Source organism: Orycteropus afer, unplaced genomic scaffold (genome assembly GCF_000298275.1).
Source record: "Orycteropus afer afer isolate SDZICR_OR568_19922 unplaced genomic scaffold, OryAfe1.0 scaffold00017, whole genome shotgun sequence".
Taxonomy (NCBI): domain Eukaryota; kingdom Metazoa; phylum Chordata; class Mammalia; order Tubulidentata; family Orycteropodidae; genus Orycteropus; species Orycteropus afer.
Window position 1 is genome coordinate 8,306,503 of NW_006921604.1, and position 23,173 is coordinate 8,329,675.

Consider the following 23,173-nt stretch of genomic DNA (forward strand, 5'->3'; position numbering starts at 1 on the left):
TGTTCAGCTCTTTTATCTTGTCATTTCTTCCATTTGCTTTTGCTACTCTCTTCTCAAAGGCAAGTTTCAGAGTCTCGTCTGACATCCATTTTGGTCTTTTCTTCTTTTCTTGTCTTTTTAATGACCTCTTGCTTTCTTCATGGATGATGTTCTTGATGTCATCCCACAATTCTGGTTTTCAGTCAAAAATGGTTTTGGCTAAAGATATTGAACTTTTCCATCACCTCTTGCCACAAATGTAGTCAATCTGATTCCTGTGTATTCCATCTGGCAAAGTCCATATGTATGGCCATTGTTTGTGTTGTTGAAAACAGGTGTTTGCAATGAATAAGTCATTGGTCTTGCAAAATTCTATCATGCGATCTCCTGTGTTATTTCTGTCACCAAGGCCAAATCTTCCAACTACCATTGGCTTTTCTTTGTTTCCAACTTTTTATTCCAGTCACTAGTGATAATTAACACATCTTGATTGCACATTTGCTCAATTTCAGACTGCAGAAGTTGATAAAAATCTTCAATTTCCTCATCTTTGGCTTTGGTGGTTGATGCATAGATTTGAATAATAGTCATATTAACTGGTCTTCCTTGTAAGTGTATGGATATTATCCTATTACTGACAGCATTGTACTTCAGGACAGATCTTGAAACATCCTTTGTGATGATGAATGCCATGCCATTCCTCTTCAAATTGTCATTCCTGGCATAGTAGATCATATGGTTGTCTGATTCAAAATGGCCAAAACCAGTACTCACTAATGCCTAGGACATCAATCTTTATTCATTCCATTTCATTTTTGACAAATTCCAGTTTTCCTAGTTTCATACTTGATACATTCCATGTTCCATTTATTAATGGATGCTTGCAGCTGTTTCTCCTCAGTTTGAGTTATGCCATATCAACAAATGGAAGTCTCAAAAGCTTTCCTTTATCCATACCAGTAAGATTGGTTCTACTCTGATGATGCAGCTCTTTCCCAGTCGTATTTTGAGAGCCTTGTGACCTAAGAGGCTCATCCTCCTTCACTGTATTGGACAATGTTCCTGGGTTATTCATACAGTTGCACAGTAATGTATTAGACAGTGTTTCTCTGCTATTCACAAGGTTTTCCTTGGCTGATTCTTTGAGAAGTAGATGGGCTCTTCCTTCTTCCTAGTCTTTCTCAGTCTGTAAGCTGTGTTGAAACCTGTATACCATGTGAAGCCCTGCTGGCATTTGAAATACCAGTGGCACAACCTCAAGTCTCACAACAACATATAAGCCACCACAGTATGACAGACTGACAGACAAGTTTGTCTCCTTTAGCTGTTTGAAGCCTCTCCTCCTTCCCCTTACCTGGATCCCTGATGCTGCTCACTCTGTCATCCCCTGGCTTTTCTTTCTCCTGCTTTCCTACCTCTTAGGGGTGGGGTCTGGGTCCCTCCCCTTACCTGGATCCCTGCCACTGCTTGCTCTGTCATCTCCCATGCCTTCAGGGCTTATAAGCAATGTACATCTGAAGACTTCATAATGTCTCACAATTCCTTCAAGAGTCCTTAGACCCATAGCGTATTAATTGTTTACTCCTGAGGACCTGGCTCTACATTTTTATCTCTAAGGAAACAATCTATATACCCACTTCTTTTATTTATTTATTGTGATTTGGGTGAAAATTTACAGAGTAAATTCACTTTCCATACAGCAGTTCACATACACTGTCTCATGACCTTGACTACAATTTACCCCAATGCAACTGCTCCCCTCCCACTTCCTCCTGATAGTTACCTCTTCCCTGTGTCCATTCCTCCATGCACTCCTGCCCCCTGAGCTGTCTCCCTGTGCATAAACAGCCCTTCTTTCTCTCATGTTTGTTCTCTCCAAGGAGTGTATATACCTCAGGTAAATGTTCAACTCATATACCTGTCTTTTGTTTTACTGGAAGCCACAGGTGACACCCACTTCTTTTAATGAAACTGAAATGCATATCCATCCAAAGATATCCAAATGACAAATGGCTGCTCAAGAACCCAATAGCATCAGGACACCATAGAAATGAGCCCACTTATTTCCAGAACCTCAATTGTATTGAATATGAATAATGATCCACGAGCAAATGGTGTTCAGACTTCCTGAAATTATTTAAATTTTTGTACTCAATTGACTCATAAATTAGAGACTTCCTTAAGTGGAGGCCTGCAGATGAGCTTGTAAAGTATGCATTGAATACTTTATTTATGATATAGCTATAGCACTGCAAATATATAGCTAAGGCAATATAGCTATAGCACTGTAAAAAGTGGCATCAAAAATGTATGTGAAAACACTTCATATTGGGCTTTGTATCATGGAGAAGGATGGCATGTAATGGTCTGCAAAGAGGAAAAGTTGGAAAATGAGTTGGATACGCACTCTGATTGGTATGAAGGACTAGTTTCTTTAAGAAACTCAAGCATTAATAAGTTAATGGTTAACAAAGGAGAAAAAAGAAAGGAAAAAAAATCTGGGAGGGGAAATCCCATTTCTGCAGTATAATGATATGGAGATAAGAGGCCTGTGTATTTGGTTTATCTTTTTTGTTGTTTTTAATGGGTTTGCTTTTTTAATATTATTTTTGTTGTTGTTGAAAATATACACAGCAGAACATACACCATTTGATAATTTCTTCATGCACAATTTAGTGACTTTGATTACATTCTTCAAGTTGTGCCACCGTTCTCACCCTCTTTTCTGAGTTGTTCCTCTTCCATTAACATAAACTTCCACCTAAACTCATTACCATGAAGTTGATTCTGACTCATAGTGACCCTGTAGGAGAGAGTAGAATTGCCCCACAGGGTTTTCAAGGCTGTGAATCTTTATGGAAGCAGACTGCCTCATTTTTCTCCTGCAGAGCAGCTGGTGGGTTTGAATCTCCAATGTTTTGTTTGGCAACTGAGCACTTAACCACTGCACCACCAGAGCTCCTTACCATAACATAAATTCACTGCCTCCTAAGTTTTCCATCTAATCTTACAAGTTGCTCTTGTCAATTTGATCCCATATAAACAGATCTCAATAATCAAGATGTACTGATTATTGCTGGTGACCAGAACGCAAAAGTTGGAAAGAAAGAAGAAGCATTAGTAGTTGGGAAAAAAAAAAAAAAAGGCCTTGGTGACAGAAATGACATCAGAGATTGCATGATAGAATTTTGCAAGACCAAGAACTTACTCACTGCAAATATCTTTTTCCAACAACATAAACAACGACTGTACACATGCACCTCACCAGATGGAATACACATAAATCAAATCAACTACATCTGTGAAAGAGGTAATGGAGAAGCTTGATATCATAAGTCAAACACAAGAGCTGACTGTGGAACAGACTATCATTGCTCATATGCAAGTTCGAGTTAAAGCTGAAGAAAATTAAAACAAATCCATGAGAGCCAAAATATGACCTTGAGCATATCTCACCTGGTTTTAGATACCATCTGAAGAATAGATTTGATGTATTGAATACCAGTGATCAGAGACCCATCAAGTTTTGATGGCATTAAGAACATCATAATGAAAAAGCAAAATGTCATTAAAAAGACAGGAAAGGAAGAAAAGAGCAAAATGAATGTCAAAAAAAGACTATGAAACTTTTTCTCAAATGGAGAATAGCTAAAGCAAAAGGAAGACATCATGAAATCAAAGAGTTGAACAGAAAATTTCAAAGGGCAGTCAAGAAGACATAGTAAAGCATTATAATGAAATGTGCCAAGACCTGGAGTTGGAAAAATGAATGGGAAAAACATGCTCAGCATTTCTCAAGGTGAAAGAACTGAAAAAAAAAAATCAAGCCTTGAGTTGCAATATTGAAGGATTCTATGGGCAAAATATTGAATGATGCAGGAACTATCAAAGGAAGATGGAAGGAAACAACAAGAAGAAGAGTTACTGTACCAAAAAGAATCAGTCAACATTCAGTTATTTCAGCAGGTAGCATATGATCGAGGACCAATGGTATTGAAGGAAAAAGTCCAAGCTGCACTGAAGTGATTGGTGAAAAATAAGCCTCCAGGATTTGACAGAGTACCCACTGAGATGTTTCAACAAATGGTTGCAGCTCTGGAGGCACTTACTCATCTATGCCAGGAAATTTGAAAGACAGCTACTTGGCTGGCCCACTGCAAGAGATCCCTATTTGTGCCCATTCCAAAGAAAGGTGATCCAACAGAATGTGGAAATTATCAAACAACATCATTAATATCACATGCAAGTAAAATTTTGCTAAAGAGAACTCAAAAACAGGTGCAGCAGTATGTTGACAGGGAACTCCAAGAAATGCAAGCTGTATTCCGAAGAAGACATGGAACTAGGGATATCATTGCTGATGTCAGACAGATCTTAGCTGAAAGCAAAGAATACCATAAAGATGTTTACCTGTGTTTTATTGACTATGCAAAGGCATTTGACTGTGTGGATCATAACAAATTATGGATAACATTGAGAAGAACAGAAATTCTAGAACACTTAATTGTGCTCATGAGAAACCTGTATGTAGACCAAGAGGCTGTCACTCAAACAGAACAAGGGATTGCTGAGTGGTTTAAAATCAGGAAGGGCATGCATCAGGGTTGTAACATTTCACCATACTTATTCAGTCTGTATGCTGAGCAAATGTGGTAATTAAGGTTATGTGTCAACTTGCTGGGCAGCTGAATGTAGTGATTCTCCATGATGAGACTGGTGATCAACTCCATGATGGAATCTGCTGTGAACAGCTGAGTAGCTATCATAGTGATGTGCTCTGCTTCTATGTATAAGACACTTTGAAAAAGATCTGGAGCTTTTTGGCACTTTTGGATCCTGCATTTGGCTAAGTCTTCATTTCAGTGGCTTGCCTTTTGTATGCTGATCTTGGGACCATCTCTAGAATTGAATCTGTGGCCTGCTATGTTGCTTGAAAATTTTGAGACTGTACCATTGTACTTGTCGACCTTGGGTTTGTCAGCCTCAGCAGCCAGCAGCTGTCTGAGTTTAGAGAAACTTCTAGCTTCAGTGGACCAGGTGCAAGAGGCAGAGCTGAAGCCCAAGGTTGAGGGGCTTTCACCCAGCCCCTAGAGCTGGCACTTGGAACTCAGACTTCTAGCCTCTTAAACTGTAAGACAATAAATCCCTGTTTGTTAAAGCCACCCACTTGTGGTATTTTCTGTTAGAGTGGCACCAGGCAACCAAAACATCAAATAATTTGAGAAGCTGGACTATAGGAGAAAGAATGAGGCATCAGGATTGGAGGAAGACTCATTAACAACCTGCGAAATGTATATGACATAACCTTGCTCGCTTCAAGTGAAGAGAACTTGAGTACTTACTGATAAAGATCAAAGACTTCAGTCTTCAGTATTATTATACCTCCACATAACTAAAACAAAATTCTTTACAACTGGACCAGGAAACAACGTCATGACAAAGGGTGAAAAGATTGAAGTTGTCCAAGATTTCATTTTACCTGGATTCACAATCAACACTCATGGAAACAGCAGCCAAGAAATCTGGCATTGTACTGCACTTGGCAAATCTGCTGCAAAAGACTTCTTTAACGTGTTGAATAGCAAAGATGTCACTTTGAAGACTGAGATGCACCTAACCCAAGCCATGATATTTTCAGTCACCTCATATACATGTTAAAGGTGGACAGTGAATAAGGAAACTGAAGAATTGATGCCTTTGAATTGTGGTGTTAGCAAAGAATACCAAAAATACCATGGACTGCCAGTAGAATGAACAAATCTGTCCTGGAATAAGTGCAGACAGAATGCTCCTGGAAGCAAAAATGGCCAGATTTTGTCTCACCTAATTTGGTCATGTGGTCAGAAAGGACCATTCCCTGAAGAAGGATATCATGCTTGGTAAAGTAGAGGGTCAGTGAAGAAGGCAAAGACCATCAACAAGATGGATTAACACAGTGGCTGCAATGATGGGCTCAAGCATAGCAAGGATTGTGAGGATGGCATAGGATAGGGCAGTGTTTCATTCTGTTGCACATAGGGTCACTGTGAGTCAGAATCACCTTGACAGCACCTAACAACAGCAACAGTTGGGTAGATCTTAAAAGAGCACAATGCTGAAAGCAGACAGTAGTATTGTTTGGTGGTTTATCTTTTGATTTAAAAGTAGATTCAGAAGCTCCCTTTTGCTCATTCATTCATTCAGCTCATTATATGCAAAGCTCTATGAAGAGTTACAAAGAACAGACTAGAAATAAATGGCTGCCTGTTTTTCCTTTTTGTTAAAAATAGATTTGTGGAAGTATGACTTAACACCATAAAATTCACCTATTTCAATTCAATAGTATTTAGGAAACAAAACTGTACAACCATCACTGCAACCCTGTTTTAGAACATGCCCATCATACCAAAAAGATCTTTCATACTTGTTTGTAGTCAACCTCTGATCACATCCCCAGTTCCCAGGAAACGACTAATCAATTTGTCTCTTTAAATTGACCTATTTCATATAAACAAGTGAATAATATTCCATTATATATATAATGTTTTATTTATCCAGTCCTCAGGATGGTGTAGTGCCTAAGGCATTTGACTGCTAACCAGAAGGCTGGCAGTTCAAATGCACCAGCCACTCCTCAGAAGAAAGGTTCGGCAATCTACTTCCATAGAGATACTGCCTCAGAAACCCAAAGAGGGGTCGCTATGAGTCACAATTGACTTGATGGCAATGAGTTGAGTTGCAGTTAGTGGAAATTTGAATTGTTTCCACTTTTTCATTACTGTGAATAATACAGATATGAACATTACCATACAAGTTTTTGTCTGAGAATGTCTTGATTTCACCCTCATATTTGATGGACAGTTTGGCTGGATATAGAATTCTTGGTTGGAAGTTCTTTTCTTTCAGTGTTTTATATATGCCGTCCCATTGCCTTCTTGCCTGTGTGGTTTCTGCCAAGTAATCAGAACTCAGCCTAACTGTTTGTCCATTGTAGGTGATATTTCTTTCTTCCGGGGCTCCTCACGAGAGAGTTTGATTGTGACGTACAAGTCTCTGTGTGGACACAAGTTTCCATTTGTCTTGGCTAGGCACCAAATAGTGGAATTTCTGGGTTGCACAGTGGTTAAAGCATTCAGCTGTTAACCAAATTGTTGGTGGCGCAAATACACCAGGTGCTTTTCAGGAGAAAGATGTTACAGTTGCTTCCATAAAGACTTACAGCTTTGGGAATTCTATGAGGCAGTTTTACTCTGTGCTATGGGGCTGCTATGAGTTAGAATCAACTCAAAGGCAATGGGTTTGTTTTTTGTTTTATGGTAAGTTTATGTTTCACTTTGAAAGGAACTGTCAAATTGTTTTTCCAAGGTGGCTGTACCATTTCACATTCCCACCATGTAAGGGTTATAGTTTCTTCACATCCTCACCAAAATTCATTGTCTTTCTTTTTGATACAACCATTCCTGTGGGGGATGTCAAGGAATATCTCATTGTGGTTATCACATTTCACTAAACACTAATGATGTTGGAGCATTTTTTCTTATGTATATCAGCCATTTGTATGTCATCTTTGGTAAAATGTCTATTCTTTTGCCTATTTAAAAAATAATTCTTCATCATGTAAATGATGTGCAAATATTTTCTCCAAGTCTGTGACTTGTCTTTTCATTTTATTCATCTTTGAAGCCCTTTTCTTTTTTTATTAATCCATTTTTTTCTTTTATACATTGTGCTTTTGGTATATATAAGAATTTTTTGGCTAATCCAAGGTTATGAAGATTTTTTATGTTTTCTTCAAACATTTTATAGTTTTAGTTCTAAAATTTAGGTCTGTGGTTGATTTTGCATGATTTTTGTATATAATTTGAAGTAAAGCTCTAAAGTCATCTGTTTTTGCATATGAATATCCAATTGCCCTAGCATCATTTGTTGAACAGTCTATTGCCATCAAACTGTACTTCTGTCAAAAATCAGTTGAACATAAATGTAAGGATTTATTTCTGGACTCGCAATTCTGTTCCATTGGTCCATATGGCTGTCATTATGTTTTCACCATATTTTCTTGATTACTGTACCTTTATATAAATCTTGAAATCAAGAAGTCCTCCAAATGTTCTTTTCCTCAAAACCATTTTGACTCTTCTAGGTCCTTTGCATTTCCATGAATATTTTAGGATCAGCTTCTCAATTTCTTCAAAAAAAAAAAAAAACAACTTGCTGGGTTTATGATATAGGAATTATATTGAATTTATAAATCTGGAGAGAATGACTATCTTAAATGCATTAAGGTTTCCAGTCATAAACATAATATATCGCTCCATTTAGTAGATCTTTAATTTCTCTCAGCAATGTTTGTAGTTTTCACTGTGTAGATTTTTCACTTAGTTTGATAAATTTATTCCTAAGTATTTTATTTTTTTGATTCATTTGTAAATAAAATTCTATTCCGAATTTTATTTTCAGATTTTTCATTACTAATGAGTAGATACACAATTTCTTTTTTTGCATATTGACCTTGAATCATGACATCTCGCTGAACTTGTTAATTCTAGTAGCTTTACTTGGCTTCCCTAGTTTTCTACATACAGTATCCTATCATCTATGACTAAAGACTGTTTCACTTGTTTCTTTCCAATCCAGATGCCTCCTGTATTTATTTTCTAATTATACTGGCCAGAACTGCAAATACAGCATTGAATAGATTTGGCTGGTGCTTGCCTTGTTTCTGATCTAAAGGGAAATTATCAGTCTTTCACTATTAAGTATCGTGTTTACTGTAGACTTTTCAGAGATGCCTTTTATCAATTTGAGGAAGTTATTTTTTATTCCTAATTTGTTGAGATTTTATCAGGAAAGGGTGTAGGATTTCATCAAATGTATTTTCTGCATCTATTGAGATGATTTATGGTTTTATCTTTTATTAATATGATGTATGACATTAGTTGATTTATGAATGTTAAATTAGCTTTGCATTTCTTGGATTAAATCTTAACTTGGCTATTGTATATAATCCTCTTATATTCATGAGTAATATAGGGCTTTAGTTTTGTTTTCTCGTAATGTCTCTGTCTACTTTAGCATTAGAGTAATAATAATATCATTAAAAGATTTGAGAAGTGTTCCCTCCTACCTTAATTTCTGAATTGTTTTGTGAAGGATTGGTATTATTTTTTTCTTTAAATGTTTGATAGAATTCACCAGAGAAACCAATTTTCTGGTGGATTTTTCTTTCTAAGAAGTTTAAATAATTTAATAATAATTTTTTATTTGTTATTGATCTACTTATATATTCTGTTTATTCTTGAGTCAGTTTTGGTAATTTGTATTATTCTAGAAATTTTGCCAGTTCACCTAAGTTATCTAATTTGTTTGCATAAAGTTGTTACAGTATTCCACTACACTCTTACACAGGCAGTTCTTGGATTACAAATGAGTTCTGTTCCTAAGTCTATCTTTAAGTCAAATTTGTAAGTAAGTTGGAACAATTAGGTATAGTTTGTATTTAATGTCAGTTAGTCAAACATTTGTCTTAGTACATAGCATAAGTACCTTTCTATACATAAAAAAATAAAGAAATAAAAATAAAGAAACTTCCAAACACACAAGAAAAACTTTCCATAATAATACAATAATAATAATGATGATGTTTTGATGCATGTCACAAAGTATTGCCCATTTGTTATTATGAACCATTGTATGTACCTCAAATTTTTAATATAATAGGCTTAACAGTGGTTGGTTCCTAACTACAGATTGTGTTTATGTTCAAAACCTGGGGACTCCCAGTAATTTCTATAATGGCAGTAGTCATATATCTCCTCTTTCATTATTGAGTTTGGAAATTTTTATGTTCTCTTTCTTCTGGGTTAGTCTAGCTAAAGGTTTGTTAATTATGTTCATCTTTTCAAAGAATCAACTTTTGGTTTCATTAATATTTTTCTATTATTTTTCTGTTTTCTATTTCATTGATTTCTGTTTTAATCTTTTGTGTTTCCTTCCTCCTTTTCTACTATAAATAATCTTCTTAGTACTTTCTGGTCCCTGGGCTCCTCTTTCTAGTCTTCCAGCCAGAGATTTGGTGTGTTAGTTGGATTCTTCTGCTATTGTGCTTACATTTGGAGACAAAGCATGGAGGATGGGGGTGATCATTAGGGGCTCACCCAAACTTCTTAGGACCATGAGGCCATTAATCAGACAAAAAGATTCCCCTCATTCATAGTTTCAACTCCTTTGAATTCACAGTCAATACTACTGCCACTGCCATGGGATTACTTGTGGACTGGGTGTGAGACTGGAGGAAAAAAGAGAGAAGTGGGATTCCTACATTCTCTTTGAGTGTTAAGAGTCCCCTTTTCCATTCCTCATGCCAGAGCTAGAGAGCTTCTCCTGGAGCTCTCTCTGTCTGCACCCTGTTGCCAACATTTGGGTTTTAGCTGCCTTGAGGTCAGGCCAAGGGATATCAGAGGAGAACAAGTGGTAAACTCACGATTATTTTGGTAGCATTTTGAATTCTTGTCTTCTTTCCCAATCCATTTATTACTATTTGCTTTTCAGAATCCTTAGATTTTACCTGGAACCTAAACTCTATATGTCTGTTGTCTTGGTTCTCTCGTGCTCCTGCTATAACAGAAAATACCACAAATGGGTGACTTCAACAAACAGGAGTTTATTCTCTTACAATTTAGGAGGCTAGAAGTCCAAGTTCAAAGTGCTGGCTTTAGGGGCTGGCTAAAGGCCCCTCAACCTTGGGTTCAGCTCTGCTTCCTGTTCCAGGCCTGCTAGAGCTAGAGGCTTTTACTGACTCACACAGCTACTGGCTGCTGAGGCTGATGAACCCAAGATAGACAGGTAAAATGGCACAGTCCCAAGATTAGCAGACAACACAGCAGGCCACTAGTTCAAGTCCAAGAACAATCCCAAAATCAGCAGGCAACATGGCAGGCCACTGAAATGAAGACTTGGCCAAATGCAAGATCCAGATGTGCCAAAAGCTGGAGACCTTCTCAAAGTTTCTCCTTATGTACGGGAAACAGGCCACACCCTGAAGACAGCTGCTTAGCTGCTTAAAGCAGATTCCACCATGGAGTTGATTACCAATCTTATCATTGGGTATGACTACATCCATCTGCCCAGTCATTCAAACTACAGCCTAGCCAAGTTGACACACAACCTTAACTACCACATCTATGTTTTAATTGTTTCCTAGTAACTTACATTTAATATATTATACAAAAGCATTGGAGCTCAAATTGGGAATTTAAAACAATGGTTATTCTGGATAATAGAATGGAGACTCTGAGAAATTGAGTTACTTGTCAAAATCAGTCATTAAGAGGTAGAGTAAGATTCACAAGCAGATCAAACTACAATGCTCACCAAATTATCATTAAGTTTTTTTTTATTTTAAAAAGTGTCCAATTTGACTAAGATTGTTGTCTTCCCATACTTCCCTATTTAAATAATAATGACTACTTTGGAGTTTTTCTATTAATGATTAGTCATCAATCATATAAAACAGAACTCGGGTTGGATTTATAAATCAAAAGATTCTACCCACTTTTTCATATAACAGTTTCTTCACAGCCATAATTTTGCAAGCCTTGATTCATGTAGCACCGTTTGCAAATAACAAAGCAGTCTTTTCTGTGCTTTTTCTGAAATCTCCTGGGGGTAAAATTTTCCCAGAGAGGTTATAACCAAATAGGAGGAGTTACTGGTGGAAAAATAACTTGTTCATTTTTAACAATCTTTTTCTCTGTGTTTTTCAGGTTGGATTATTTCTTTGGGTTTATTTGTCTTCAAGTAAATTGTCTCTCTCTTCTGTCATATTAATTCTGGTAGTGAGCCCTTCCAGATACTGTATTTTTTACTTTAAAATTTCCATTTCATTATATTTTACAGTTCCTATTTCTGTGCTGGAAACAACTATGTTGTCATTCTTTTCAAGAATATTTACTTTTTCCTCATGGACTGTGGTTGTAGTTGATGGTTTAAAGTCTTTATCTGATTATTTCAACACCTGGGTCATATCAGGGTTGGAATATATTTATTACCTTTTACCTTGAGAATTGGTTGTATTTTCCTAGTTTTTATATGTTGGATTTTGAATTGTGTCATGGACATATTAAATATTATGCTTTACGACTCTGGATTTGTTTAAATTCTCCAGAGAAGATTGACTTTTTAAAAGCAACCAGCCTGCTCAAATTTAGTCTGCAAGTTCTATCTTACCTCCTGTGAGCATTGGTTCAGTTTTAAAAGACAACGCTACGTCCTTTTAGTCTTCCGTATCCATGCATCACTCAGGGTTTAGTCTGGGACTTCAGCAATGGGTTAAACTGTAGTTCAGTTCTCAAAGCCTTTACTATGCTGCTTTGGGTTTTTTCTGCACAAGGGCACCTTGGATGAGTCCTTGGCTTTCATCCATTTATATGGAGAAATAGAGCATCCTCTTTTCCAGCTCTTTTCCAAATTAGATTTTAATTTTTATCAGAATGCTTTTTTTATATGGTAACAAGTCAGGTAGTATAGAAGACTTCATGATAACGGTAAGTGCTCCTATTCTGACATCTCAAACCTATTCCCCAGAGCCAACGCCTATGAAATGTTTGTTTCAAGTTCTTCTGTTCAAGATTCTATTATTCCTCTATTTCATGATTTATCATGTTTAGACAATATTTTTCACTTCCTATGTGAAAAAGATGAGAATTTTATTCACACAGTGCCCTCTCCTCCTCATAATGTTGGATATTTATATTGTTTTTGCTCTACTGGTTATATTTACATTTTATTTAGTATACATATACCTCTATTTCTTGGGCTATCAAGTTTAATAAACTTCTTCAATTCCTCATTTCACAAGGTTGCAATACTCAGACTAGTGCCTTTCTTTTTTCTTTCTTTTCTTTTTGCTAACTGATTACTGGAAAACTTTATGAACAGCCTTGAAACACTGTCTGATATAGTGCTGGAAGATGAGCCCATCGGGTTGGAAGGCACTCAAAATTTGACTGGGGAAGAGCTGACTCCTCAGAGTAGAGATGATCTTAACCATATGGATACAGTAAAGCTTTTAGGACCTCTTTTGACTGATGTGGCACAACTCAAAATGAGTAGAAACAGATGCAAACATCCATTAATAATTGCAACATGGTATGTATGGAGTATGAATCTAGGAAAATTGGAAGTTGACAAAGATTAAATGGAATGCATAAAGATTGATATCCTAGGCATTAGTAAGCTGAAATGGACTGGTTTTGGCATTTTTAATCAGACAACCATATGGTCTTCTATGCTGGGAATGACAAACTGAAGAGGAGTGGCATGGCATTCATCATCACAAAGAGTGTTTCAACATCTGTCCTGAAGTACAATGCTGGCAGTAATAGGATAACATCCATACGCCTACAAGGAAGGCCAGTTAATACTACTATTATTCAAATTTACACACCAACCACCAAAGCCAAAGATGAGGAAATTGAAGATTTTTACCAACTTCTGCAGTCTGAAATTGACCAAACATGCAGTCAAGATGTGTTGACTATCAATGGTGACTGGAATGCAAAAGTTGGAAACAAAGAAGAGTTACCAGTAGTTGAAATATATGGCCTTGGTGATAGAAATAACACTGGAGATTGCATGATAGCATTTTGCAAGACCGATGATATATTCATTGCAAATACCTTTTCTCAACAATAGTTTTGGTTGTCTCACCAGATTTCATCTGACCAGTAATTCTAGTCATTATTGAATTTTTGGATTTGTTCCACGTTTACCCTCCCACTCTATCCAGAATCTCCAGATTTGATCCTTTCCTGAGTGATTGGCATTGGTAGCCAGGCACCATCCAGTTCTTCTGGTCTCGAGAGCCATCGTGTCCTAGGGCTGATTGCTTCTAACCTTTTTCTTTCTTTCTTTTTTTTTTTTTTTATTCTTCTTCACTTCCAATGCTAGGAGACCAATAGCTGCATCTTAAATGGCTGCTTGAAAGCTTTTAAGACTCTATGGGCAAAATATTGAATGAAGCAGGAAGCATCAAAAGAAGATGGAAGAAATACACAGTTGCCGTACCAAAGAGAACTGGCTGATCTTCATCCATTTCAGGAGGTGGCATATGATCAGGAACCAATAGTATTGAAGGAAGAAGTCGAAGCTTCACTGAAGCAGTTGGCGAAGAACAAGGCTCTAGGAATTGATGGAATACCCAATGAGATGTTTCAACAAACAGATGCCCCACTGGAGGCACTCACTTGGTTATGCCAAGAGATTTGGAAGACAGTTACCTGGCCAACTGACTGGAAGAGATCCATGTTTGTACCCATTCCAAAGAAAGGTGATCCCATAGAATGCGGAAATTATTGAACAATATCATTAATATCACATGCAAGTAAAATCTTGCTGAAGATAATTCAAAAACAGTTGCAGTAGTATATTGACAGAGAACTTCCAGAAATGCAAGCTAGATTCAAAAGAGGATGTGGAATGAGGGATATCATTGCTGATGTCAGATGGATCTTGGCTCAATGCAAAGAATACCAAAAAGATGTTTACTTTTGTTTTATTGAGTATGCAAAAGCATTCAGTTGTGTGTATAATAACAAATTATGGATAACATAGAGAAGAATGAGAATTCCAGAACACTTAATTGTACTCATGAGGAACCTGTACATAGATCAGGAGTCTGTCATTCAAACAGAACAAGGGGATATGACATGGTTCAAAATCAGTAAGGGAGTGTGTCAAGGTTGTATCCTTTCACCATACTTATTCAACTTGTATGCTGAGCAAATAATCCAAGAAGCTGGATTAAATGAAGGAGAACATGGCATCAGGATTGGAGGAAGATACATTACAACCTGCAATACACAGATGACACAATTTTGCTTGCTGAAAGTTAGGATGACTTGAAGTACTTACTGATGAAGATTAAAGACTACAACCTGCAGTATGGATTACACCTCAATATAAAGAAAACAAAAACCCTCAGAATTGATCTAATGAACAGCTTCACAGTGGATGGAGAAAAGATTGAAATTGTCAGGGATTTCATATTACTTGGTTCTACAATCAACACCAGTGGAAGCAACAGTCAGGACATCAGATGACATATTGCATTGGGCAAATCTGCTGCAAAGGATCTCTTTTAAGTGCTAAAGAGCAAAGCTGTCTCCTGGAAGACTAAGGTGTGCCTAACCCAAGTCATGGTATTTTCAATCACCTCTTACGCATGTGAGAGCTGGACAATGAATAGCAAGACCAGAGAATTGATGCTTTTGAGTTGTGTTGTTGGATAAGAATACTAAGAGTACCACAGTCTTCTAAAAGGACTAACAAATCTGTCCTGGAAGAAGTGCAGCTGGAATGCTTCTTGGAAGCAAGAATGTACAAACTTTGTCTCACCTACTTTGGTCATGTTGTCAGAAGGAACCATTCCCTGGAGAAGGTTATCATAAAGTGGAGGATCAGTGAAGAAGGGAAAGGCCCTCAACAAGATAGATAGACACAATGGCTGCAACGATGGGCTCAGGTATAGCAAGGATCATGAAGCTGGCACAAGACTGGGCAGTATTTTGTTCCACTGTGCATAGGGTTGCTGTGAGTCGGAGATGACTCGATGGCACCTAACAACAACAACTGATTATTGACTTTTCTGTTGAGGGACCTATTCAACCTCTCATTATTCTAGGGTAGCAACAATACTGGTCATGGTTCTAAAGATGAAGTAGTCTTTACTCACCAGCTTAGAGGCTTTGTTGATTTTAAGGAACTTCTTGTAGATAGATACAATTTTTCTTTATTTTGCTTCAATTAGTCATCAAAATCTCCTTTCACTTTGGGCAAGGAATGAAAATTTCAAAGGCATAAATTATACTTACTGTATGGGTAGCTTAATTAACATAGAACCTAATGTAATCCACAGTAAGTATATAGTATATGTAAGTTATTAATACTCTGATTCTCAGAAGAAAATCCCAAGCTACCCAGTACCTGTAGCTTTCACTGTCTTTGACTTCTTTTCATCAGTTATTATCATTTTATATTTTTTAGCAAGAACAATCACAAGGAAATCCAACAACAAAAAGCAAATCTAAAAGACTGGATCCTCTCAAAGGCCAGAAAGTTATTGCAAGATGTGATGAAAATGGCTTTTATTTTCCAGGTAGATGTTTTAAGTTGTAACATTTCTTTGTTAAGCATCTTGATATGGGGGACCAGAAGTTCTCAAACTATACTTTTTCTAGAACACTGGCACATCATGAGCTGTACTGAGGTATTCCATTTCCCAAATAAAATTATGATGAGGTTTCTCTCCATACATGTAGGAAAAATATATCCAGAAAATGTTATTCATTTTAATCTCTCATTTGTTTAGTAAACAGATTTTTCTTAATGTAGTTACTATGTTCCGTGTATGTAATAGTCTGAGAGTGCTGGTCATCACAAAGCTTACATCCTAGTGAGGTTAGGAAAGCAGACAAGCAATAAAACAAGTAAAATGTGTAGTAAGTTAGATACCACACTAAGGAAAAAAATCAAACCACAAAAGGTGCCAAGAGTGTCAGGGTGAAAGTTGCAGTCCTAAATATAGTGGTCATAGAAGTGCTCCCTGGGAAGGTGATATATGAGAAAAGACTTAAAGAAAGAAAAACAACCCACACCTGTGGCTTCCAGTGAAACAAAAGACAGGCATATGAGTTGAACATTTACCTGAGATAGATACACTCCTTGGAGAGAACAAAATCAAGGGAGAAAGAAGGGCTGTTTATGCACAGGGAGACAGCTCAGGGGGCAGGAGTGCATGGAGAGAGGAACACAGGGAAGAAGTAACTGTCGGGAGGAAGTGGGAGGGGAGCTGTTGCATTGTGGTAAATTGTGGTCAATGTCATGAGACAAAGTGTATGTGAACTGCTGTATGGAAAGTGAATTTGCTCTGTAAATTTTCACCCAAATCACAATTTTAAAAAAGAAAAAAAGAAAAGCAAGCCATAAGATTATCTGGGGGACAAGAATTCTAAGTAGAGAGAAAAGTAGTACAAATGCCAGAGTCTGGAGTATACAAAGCATATTGGGGAAATAGCAAAGAGAACAGTGTGGGTGGACTTGAGAGCTTTGTCCAAGACTTCCTTGGGAGCTTGATTCTGAAGGTATCAGCCAGATGAAGTTCAGTGGGAGATAGAGGTAGGAAGGGTGCCTATGTATAGTGAAAATAATATGTGAGACTATGTCTAATGGTGAAAAAAATAATTACATATCTGGAGAAATAGAGTATGACAGGAACCTAGAGTACAAAAGAAAGGTAGAAAATAAAACTTTTCAGAGAGGTAAGTCTAGGACCATTTCATAAAGAATTTCATAAGCCATGCTAAAGAGTTTGCACTCTACTCAGGGCATTGGGGCCATATATATGGCTAAAAGCAGGGAGAAACACAGTCATACTTGCATATTAAAAAGATTCCTCTTAGTGCTGTGTAAAGGGTAAATATCGATTGGAGGTGGCAGTAATGCTGGACTGAAGTCTAGAAAATCTGTTCTGAAGCTGTTTCTGCCAGTGGGAAATGATAATGACAATGAGAATGGAGAAACATTATGCACTCAAGAATCATATAAGAGATGTCCTCAACAGGACTTAGTGATTGACTAGAGGAGGGCAGTGAAGGGAGAAAGGAGGAGTATGTTGGGAGAGGAGAGAAGGAAATAGATAGTAGTACTGTACTTTAGAAGATGGTGGTATGGTCAGGGCTGACAACAAGGTACATCTGAGACATGATGAATTGTAAGTGTATATGAGCTACCCAATGTCAGAGAAGCAACTGTATACCCAGAATGTGGAGAAGGAACCTCTCTGGAGATGGAGATTTTTTGAGACATCAGTACAAAAGTGGTTATTGAAATTATATGTAAGGGGATTTCCAGCAAGAATGTGGAATAGGCAGACAAGCTATACAGACCCTCTACAACAAAGAAATGAGAAACCAAATGAAACAGATACAGATGAAAATCCTGGAACCCTGAGCTTCGAAGGAAAGGATAAAGTAGATCAAATACCGACTAGAAGAAGCACCTAAATGAAAACAGCAAACAAAGATAGAAATGGAACTGTAAACTATCAACTGGCCTGACAGCATGGCCATTTGGAATTTTTGCAAGCAGAGTTACAATAGGGGCAGCAACCTGATAATTGCCTCTGCTTGCCAAGGACTGCACAGACACACACTGTGATATCTGGCAACCAGAAAGGAATCAACAATCATGCTCAAACTATGAACCACATCCACATCTCATGCAACCCCACCCACTGGATGAGGGCCACCACCTGCTTCTGCACCAACTAACCAATGACAGTGTCCAATACCAGCCCAACCTGCCCTCAACTGCTCTACATGAACAGTGAATAGAAAACTGTGCACACATTCTCATCCTCTGTAACACCAACCAGGTGACAAGTGGTGAGCGCCTAACTGCTGCCAAACTAATGAGCAGAGTACAACACTAGCTCCACTCACTTGTATAGATCAAAACAAAATAAAAAGGAAAACCTGGGTGAAACACACTAACATACAGTCACCAATTAAATACAAATATTACAACATCACAATGTCTCAGAGACAACAGACAATCTCAGTACACAAAAATAAGCAAGATAAAGTAGTACAAACAAGGGACCAAAATACAGAGCCATAAAACCTCCATGAGAAAGAAATGGCATTGAAACTACCTGATAAGGAATTCCAAAGAATTATATTTAGGTACCTTAAACAGATCAGAAAAAGTTTGACATCAAACAATATCATTAATATCACATGCCAGTAAAATTTTGCTGAAGAGAATTCAAAAACAGTTGCAGCAGTATATTGACAGAGAACTTCCAGAAATGCAAGCTGGATTCAGAAGAGGACATGAAATGAGGGACATTGTTCCTGATTCAATGTGGATCTTGGCTAAAAATAAAGAATACTAGAAAGATGTTTACTTGTGTTTTATTGACTATGCAAACACATTTGACTGTGTGGGTCATAACAAATTATGGGTAACATTTAGAGTAATAGGAATTCCAGAACACTTAATTGTGCTCATGAGGAACCTGTACATAGACCAGAGGCTGTTGTTCAGATGGAACAAGGGGACACTGCTTGGTTTAAAATCAGGAAGGAGTGTGTGACAGTTGTATCCTTTCACCATACTTATCAGTCTGTTTACTGAGCAAATAATCCAAGTAGCTGGACTATATGAAGAAGAACATGCCATCAGGATTGGAGGAAGACTCATTAACAACCTGTGATACGCAGGTGCCACAACCTTACTTGCTGAAAGTGAAAATGACTTGAAGCACTTACTGATGAAGATTAAAGATGCAGTATGGATTATACCTCAACATAAATAAAATGAAAATCCTCACAACTGGACCAACAAGTGGCATCATGATAAATGAGAAAAGATTGATGTTGTCAAAGATTTCATATTACTTGGTTCCACAGTCAACACTAATGGAAACAGCACTCAGGAAATCAGAAATCATATTGCACTGAGCAGATCTGCTGCAAAAGACCTCTTTAAAGTACTGAAGAGCAAAGACGTCTCCTTGAAGACTTATGTGCACCTAACCCAAGCCATAACATATGCATGTATAAGCTGGACAATGAATAAGAAAGACCAAAGAAGAGTTGATGCTTTTGAGTTGTGGTGTTGGCGAAGAATACTGAAAGGGCCATGGACTGTCAGAAGTCTGAACAAATCTGTCCTGAGTGAAGTGCATCCAGAATGCTCCTTTGAAGTGACAATGGCCAAACTTTATCTCACCTATTTTGGTCATATTGTCAGAATGGTCATTCCCTGGAGAAGAATATCATGCTTGATAAAGTAGAGGATCAGCAAAAAGGGGAAACCCTTGAACAAGATGGATAGACACAGTGGCTACAATGATGGGCTCAGGTATAGCAAGGATTGTGAGGCTGGTGCAGGACTGGGCAGTGTTTCATTCTGTTGTACATAGGGTCACTGTGAGTCAGAGCTGACTTGACAGTACCTAACAACAACAGCAACAATGGCTCAAGAGAGAAATCAAAGAAAACACTGAGAAAATCAAGGAGAACACAGAAAAAACTCTTGAAGAATTCAGGAAAACAATATAAGATCAAACTGACAAAAATTAGAAACTACACAAGAACAGCAACTAGAAATCCAGAACATTAACACTAAGGTTTCAAAAATAGATAACACATTGAAAGGGCAAAAGAGTAGAATTGAATCAATGGAAAACAGAATTAGTGAGATTGAAGACAAATCTCTCACTACTACTCTCTTAGAAGAACAATTAGAAAAAAAAAAAAATGGAAAGAAATGAAGAAGGCCTAAGATTTATGTGTGACACCATCAAGAAGAGTAAGTTAGGTGTCATCAGTACTCCAGGACAGGAAGAGACCAAAAAACTCACACATACATACAAAAAAACAAATTAACAGAAAATTGTTGGCAATATGTGGGATGACAGCTTCCCTGATACAAAGAAAGATGAGAATATATGCATTCAGGAAGCTCAATAAACTCCAAACAGGAGAGACTCCAAAAGAAAATCACAAACACATATAATAATCAAACTTTCCAAAACCAAAGACAAAGAAAGAGTCCTGAGAGCAGTTTGGGAAAAATGAAAAGTTACCTACAAAGGGCAATGAATAAGACTAAGGTCTGATTTCTTGGCAGAAACCATGCAGGCAACAAGACAATAGGATGACATATATAAAACCCTGAAAGAAAAAAATTGTCAACCAAGAATTGTATATCTAGCAAAATTGTCCTTCAATCATGATGGTGAAATTAGGATATTTCCAGATAAACAGAAATGAAGATAATTTGTAAAAAAAAAAAAAAAAAAAAAATCATACAAAACTCACAAGTGACGCTAAAGGGAGTGTTTTGGACACAGAAACAATAACAGCAGACAACCTGAGATGAACATACATGACAGCATCACCCAGAAACCAACCCAGATATAGAAGTATACAAAGTGAAATAAACCTACAAGATTGAAAACAGAGAAACACAGACATCAATTTGTAAACAAGGACAATTCCAAAGTAAAAAGAGGGAATAAATAGTGTAGTTACAGAACATCCAAGTGGAAAGGCAGTCAAGACAATTTCAAGATAGAACAAACTATTTTAAATTTGAGCAGAAAATAATAAATTGCAGGGTAACCTCAAAGAAAGTTAATGGATCTTCTCATCAAAATGAAAAAAGAGAATAAAGAAATATTTAGCAAACACTAAAACAGTAGCAACAAAGAAAATGCATATGGAACAAAGAAATTATCAGAACAACAACAAAAAAATGGCAGCAATAAATTCATACTTGTTGATAATTACAGTGCATGTAAATAAATTAAATGCACCAATCAAGAGACAGAGAGTTGCAGAATGGATAAGAAAACATGACCCATCAGTATGCTGTCTAAAAGTGACACACCTTAGACACAAAGACAAAAATAGACTAATAATCACAGGTTGGAAAAATACACATCAAGCAAATGGCAACCAAAAAAGAGCAGAAGTGACAGTAATTAAGATTAAAAACCACCTGAAAAGACAAGAAGACATTATATAATGATTAAAAGATCAATCGAACAAGAAGAAATAACTATAATAAACATTTACGCACCCAATGAAAGTGCCTCGAAGTATATGAATCAAACTTAAAAGAATTGAAAAGAGAAAGAGAAAGAGACCTGCATAATAAGAGTAGGAAACTTTAATTCACCACTCTTGACAAAGGATAAAACAATTAGAAAGAAACTCCACAAAGACACAGAAGAACTAAACAATGTAATGAAGCAATTTGACCTTATAGATATATACAGACTATCTCACCCAAAAACAGCACAATATACATTGTTTTCCAGCAGACGTGGAACATTCTCCAGAATAGACTATATGTTAGTCCACACAGCAAGCCTCAATAAAGTTTAAAACATTGAAATACTACAAATCATCTTCTCAGATCACAATGCTATAAAATTAGAAGTCAACAATAGGAAGATCAAGGGGGAAAAAAATTCATGAAAACTGAATCATACCCTCCTTAAAAACTATTGGGTGATAAATAAAAAATGAAGTTAAAATATTCCCCAAATCAAATGATAATGAAAGCATAACAGCAAAATCTTTAGGGTATAGCAAAAGCAGGGCTCAGAGGGCAATTTATAGAGATAAATGCACACATCAAGAAAGAAGAAAGAGTCAAAATCACCACCTTAACCCAACATCTCCAACAATTAGAATAAGAGCTGCAAAACAAGCCTACAGTTACTAGAAGAAAAAATAATAATAATAAAGATTTGAGCAGAAATAAATGAAATAGGAAAACAAAAGAATCAACAAGACTGAAAGTTGGTTCTTTGAAAAGATTAATAAAATACAGAAATCACCAGCAAATTTAACAAAGGAAATGAAGAAGATATATGGATGAGAAATTAAACGGGCAATGTCACAACAGAACCAACTAAAGTAAGAAGGATAATATCAAGATACTATGAAGAACTGTATGCCAACAAATCTGAAAATCTAGAGGAAATAGTCAGATTTCTAGAAACACATTACCTACCAAAACTAACATAGACTGAGGTAGAAAACTTGAACAGACCCATACAAAAGACAAAATTAAAAAGGTCATAAAAAATACATGTATACCAACAACAACAAAAATAAAAAAGCCCTATCCCAGATGTCTTCACTGGTGAATACTACCAAACATTCAGAGAAGAGCTGACACCAGTTCTACTCAAATGATTCCAGAATATAGAAAGGGAGGGAATACTCTTGAATTCATTTTATAAAGTGAATATAACTCTGATACCAAAGCCAGTCAAAGATACCACTACAAAAGAATATACATTATCCCTCATGAACATAGATACAAAAATTCTCAACAAAATCTTAACCAATAGAATCTAACAAAACATCAAAAAATAATACATCATGACCAAATGGAACTGATACCAGGTATACAAGGATAGTGTGATATTAAAAAAATAATCAAAATATTCCACTATGTAAATAAAACAAAAGGACTGCAATGTCATATCAATCGGTGCAGGAAAGACATTTGACAAAATCTAACACCTATTCCTGATAAAGGGAGCTCTGGTAGCATAGTGGCTAAGACACTTGCCTGCTAACCAGATGGCTGGCGGTTCAAACCCACCAGCCACTCCTCGGAAGGAAGG

At 36.8% G+C, this 23,173-nt stretch overlaps 1 protein-coding gene across 1 annotated transcript in view; it reads left to right on the forward strand.

Moving 5' to 3' along the window:
• Nucleotides 1-23,173, forward strand: part of VWA3B (von Willebrand factor A domain containing 3B) — a 431,643-nt gene that overhangs the window by 381,464 nt on the left and 27,006 nt on the right. The window contains exon 23 of the mRNA XM_042783482.1: nt 16,003-16,114. Coding sequence (XP_042639416.1) covers nt 16,003-16,114 — 112 coding nt within the window. The remainder of the gene's footprint in view (nt 1-16,002; nt 16,115-23,173) is intronic.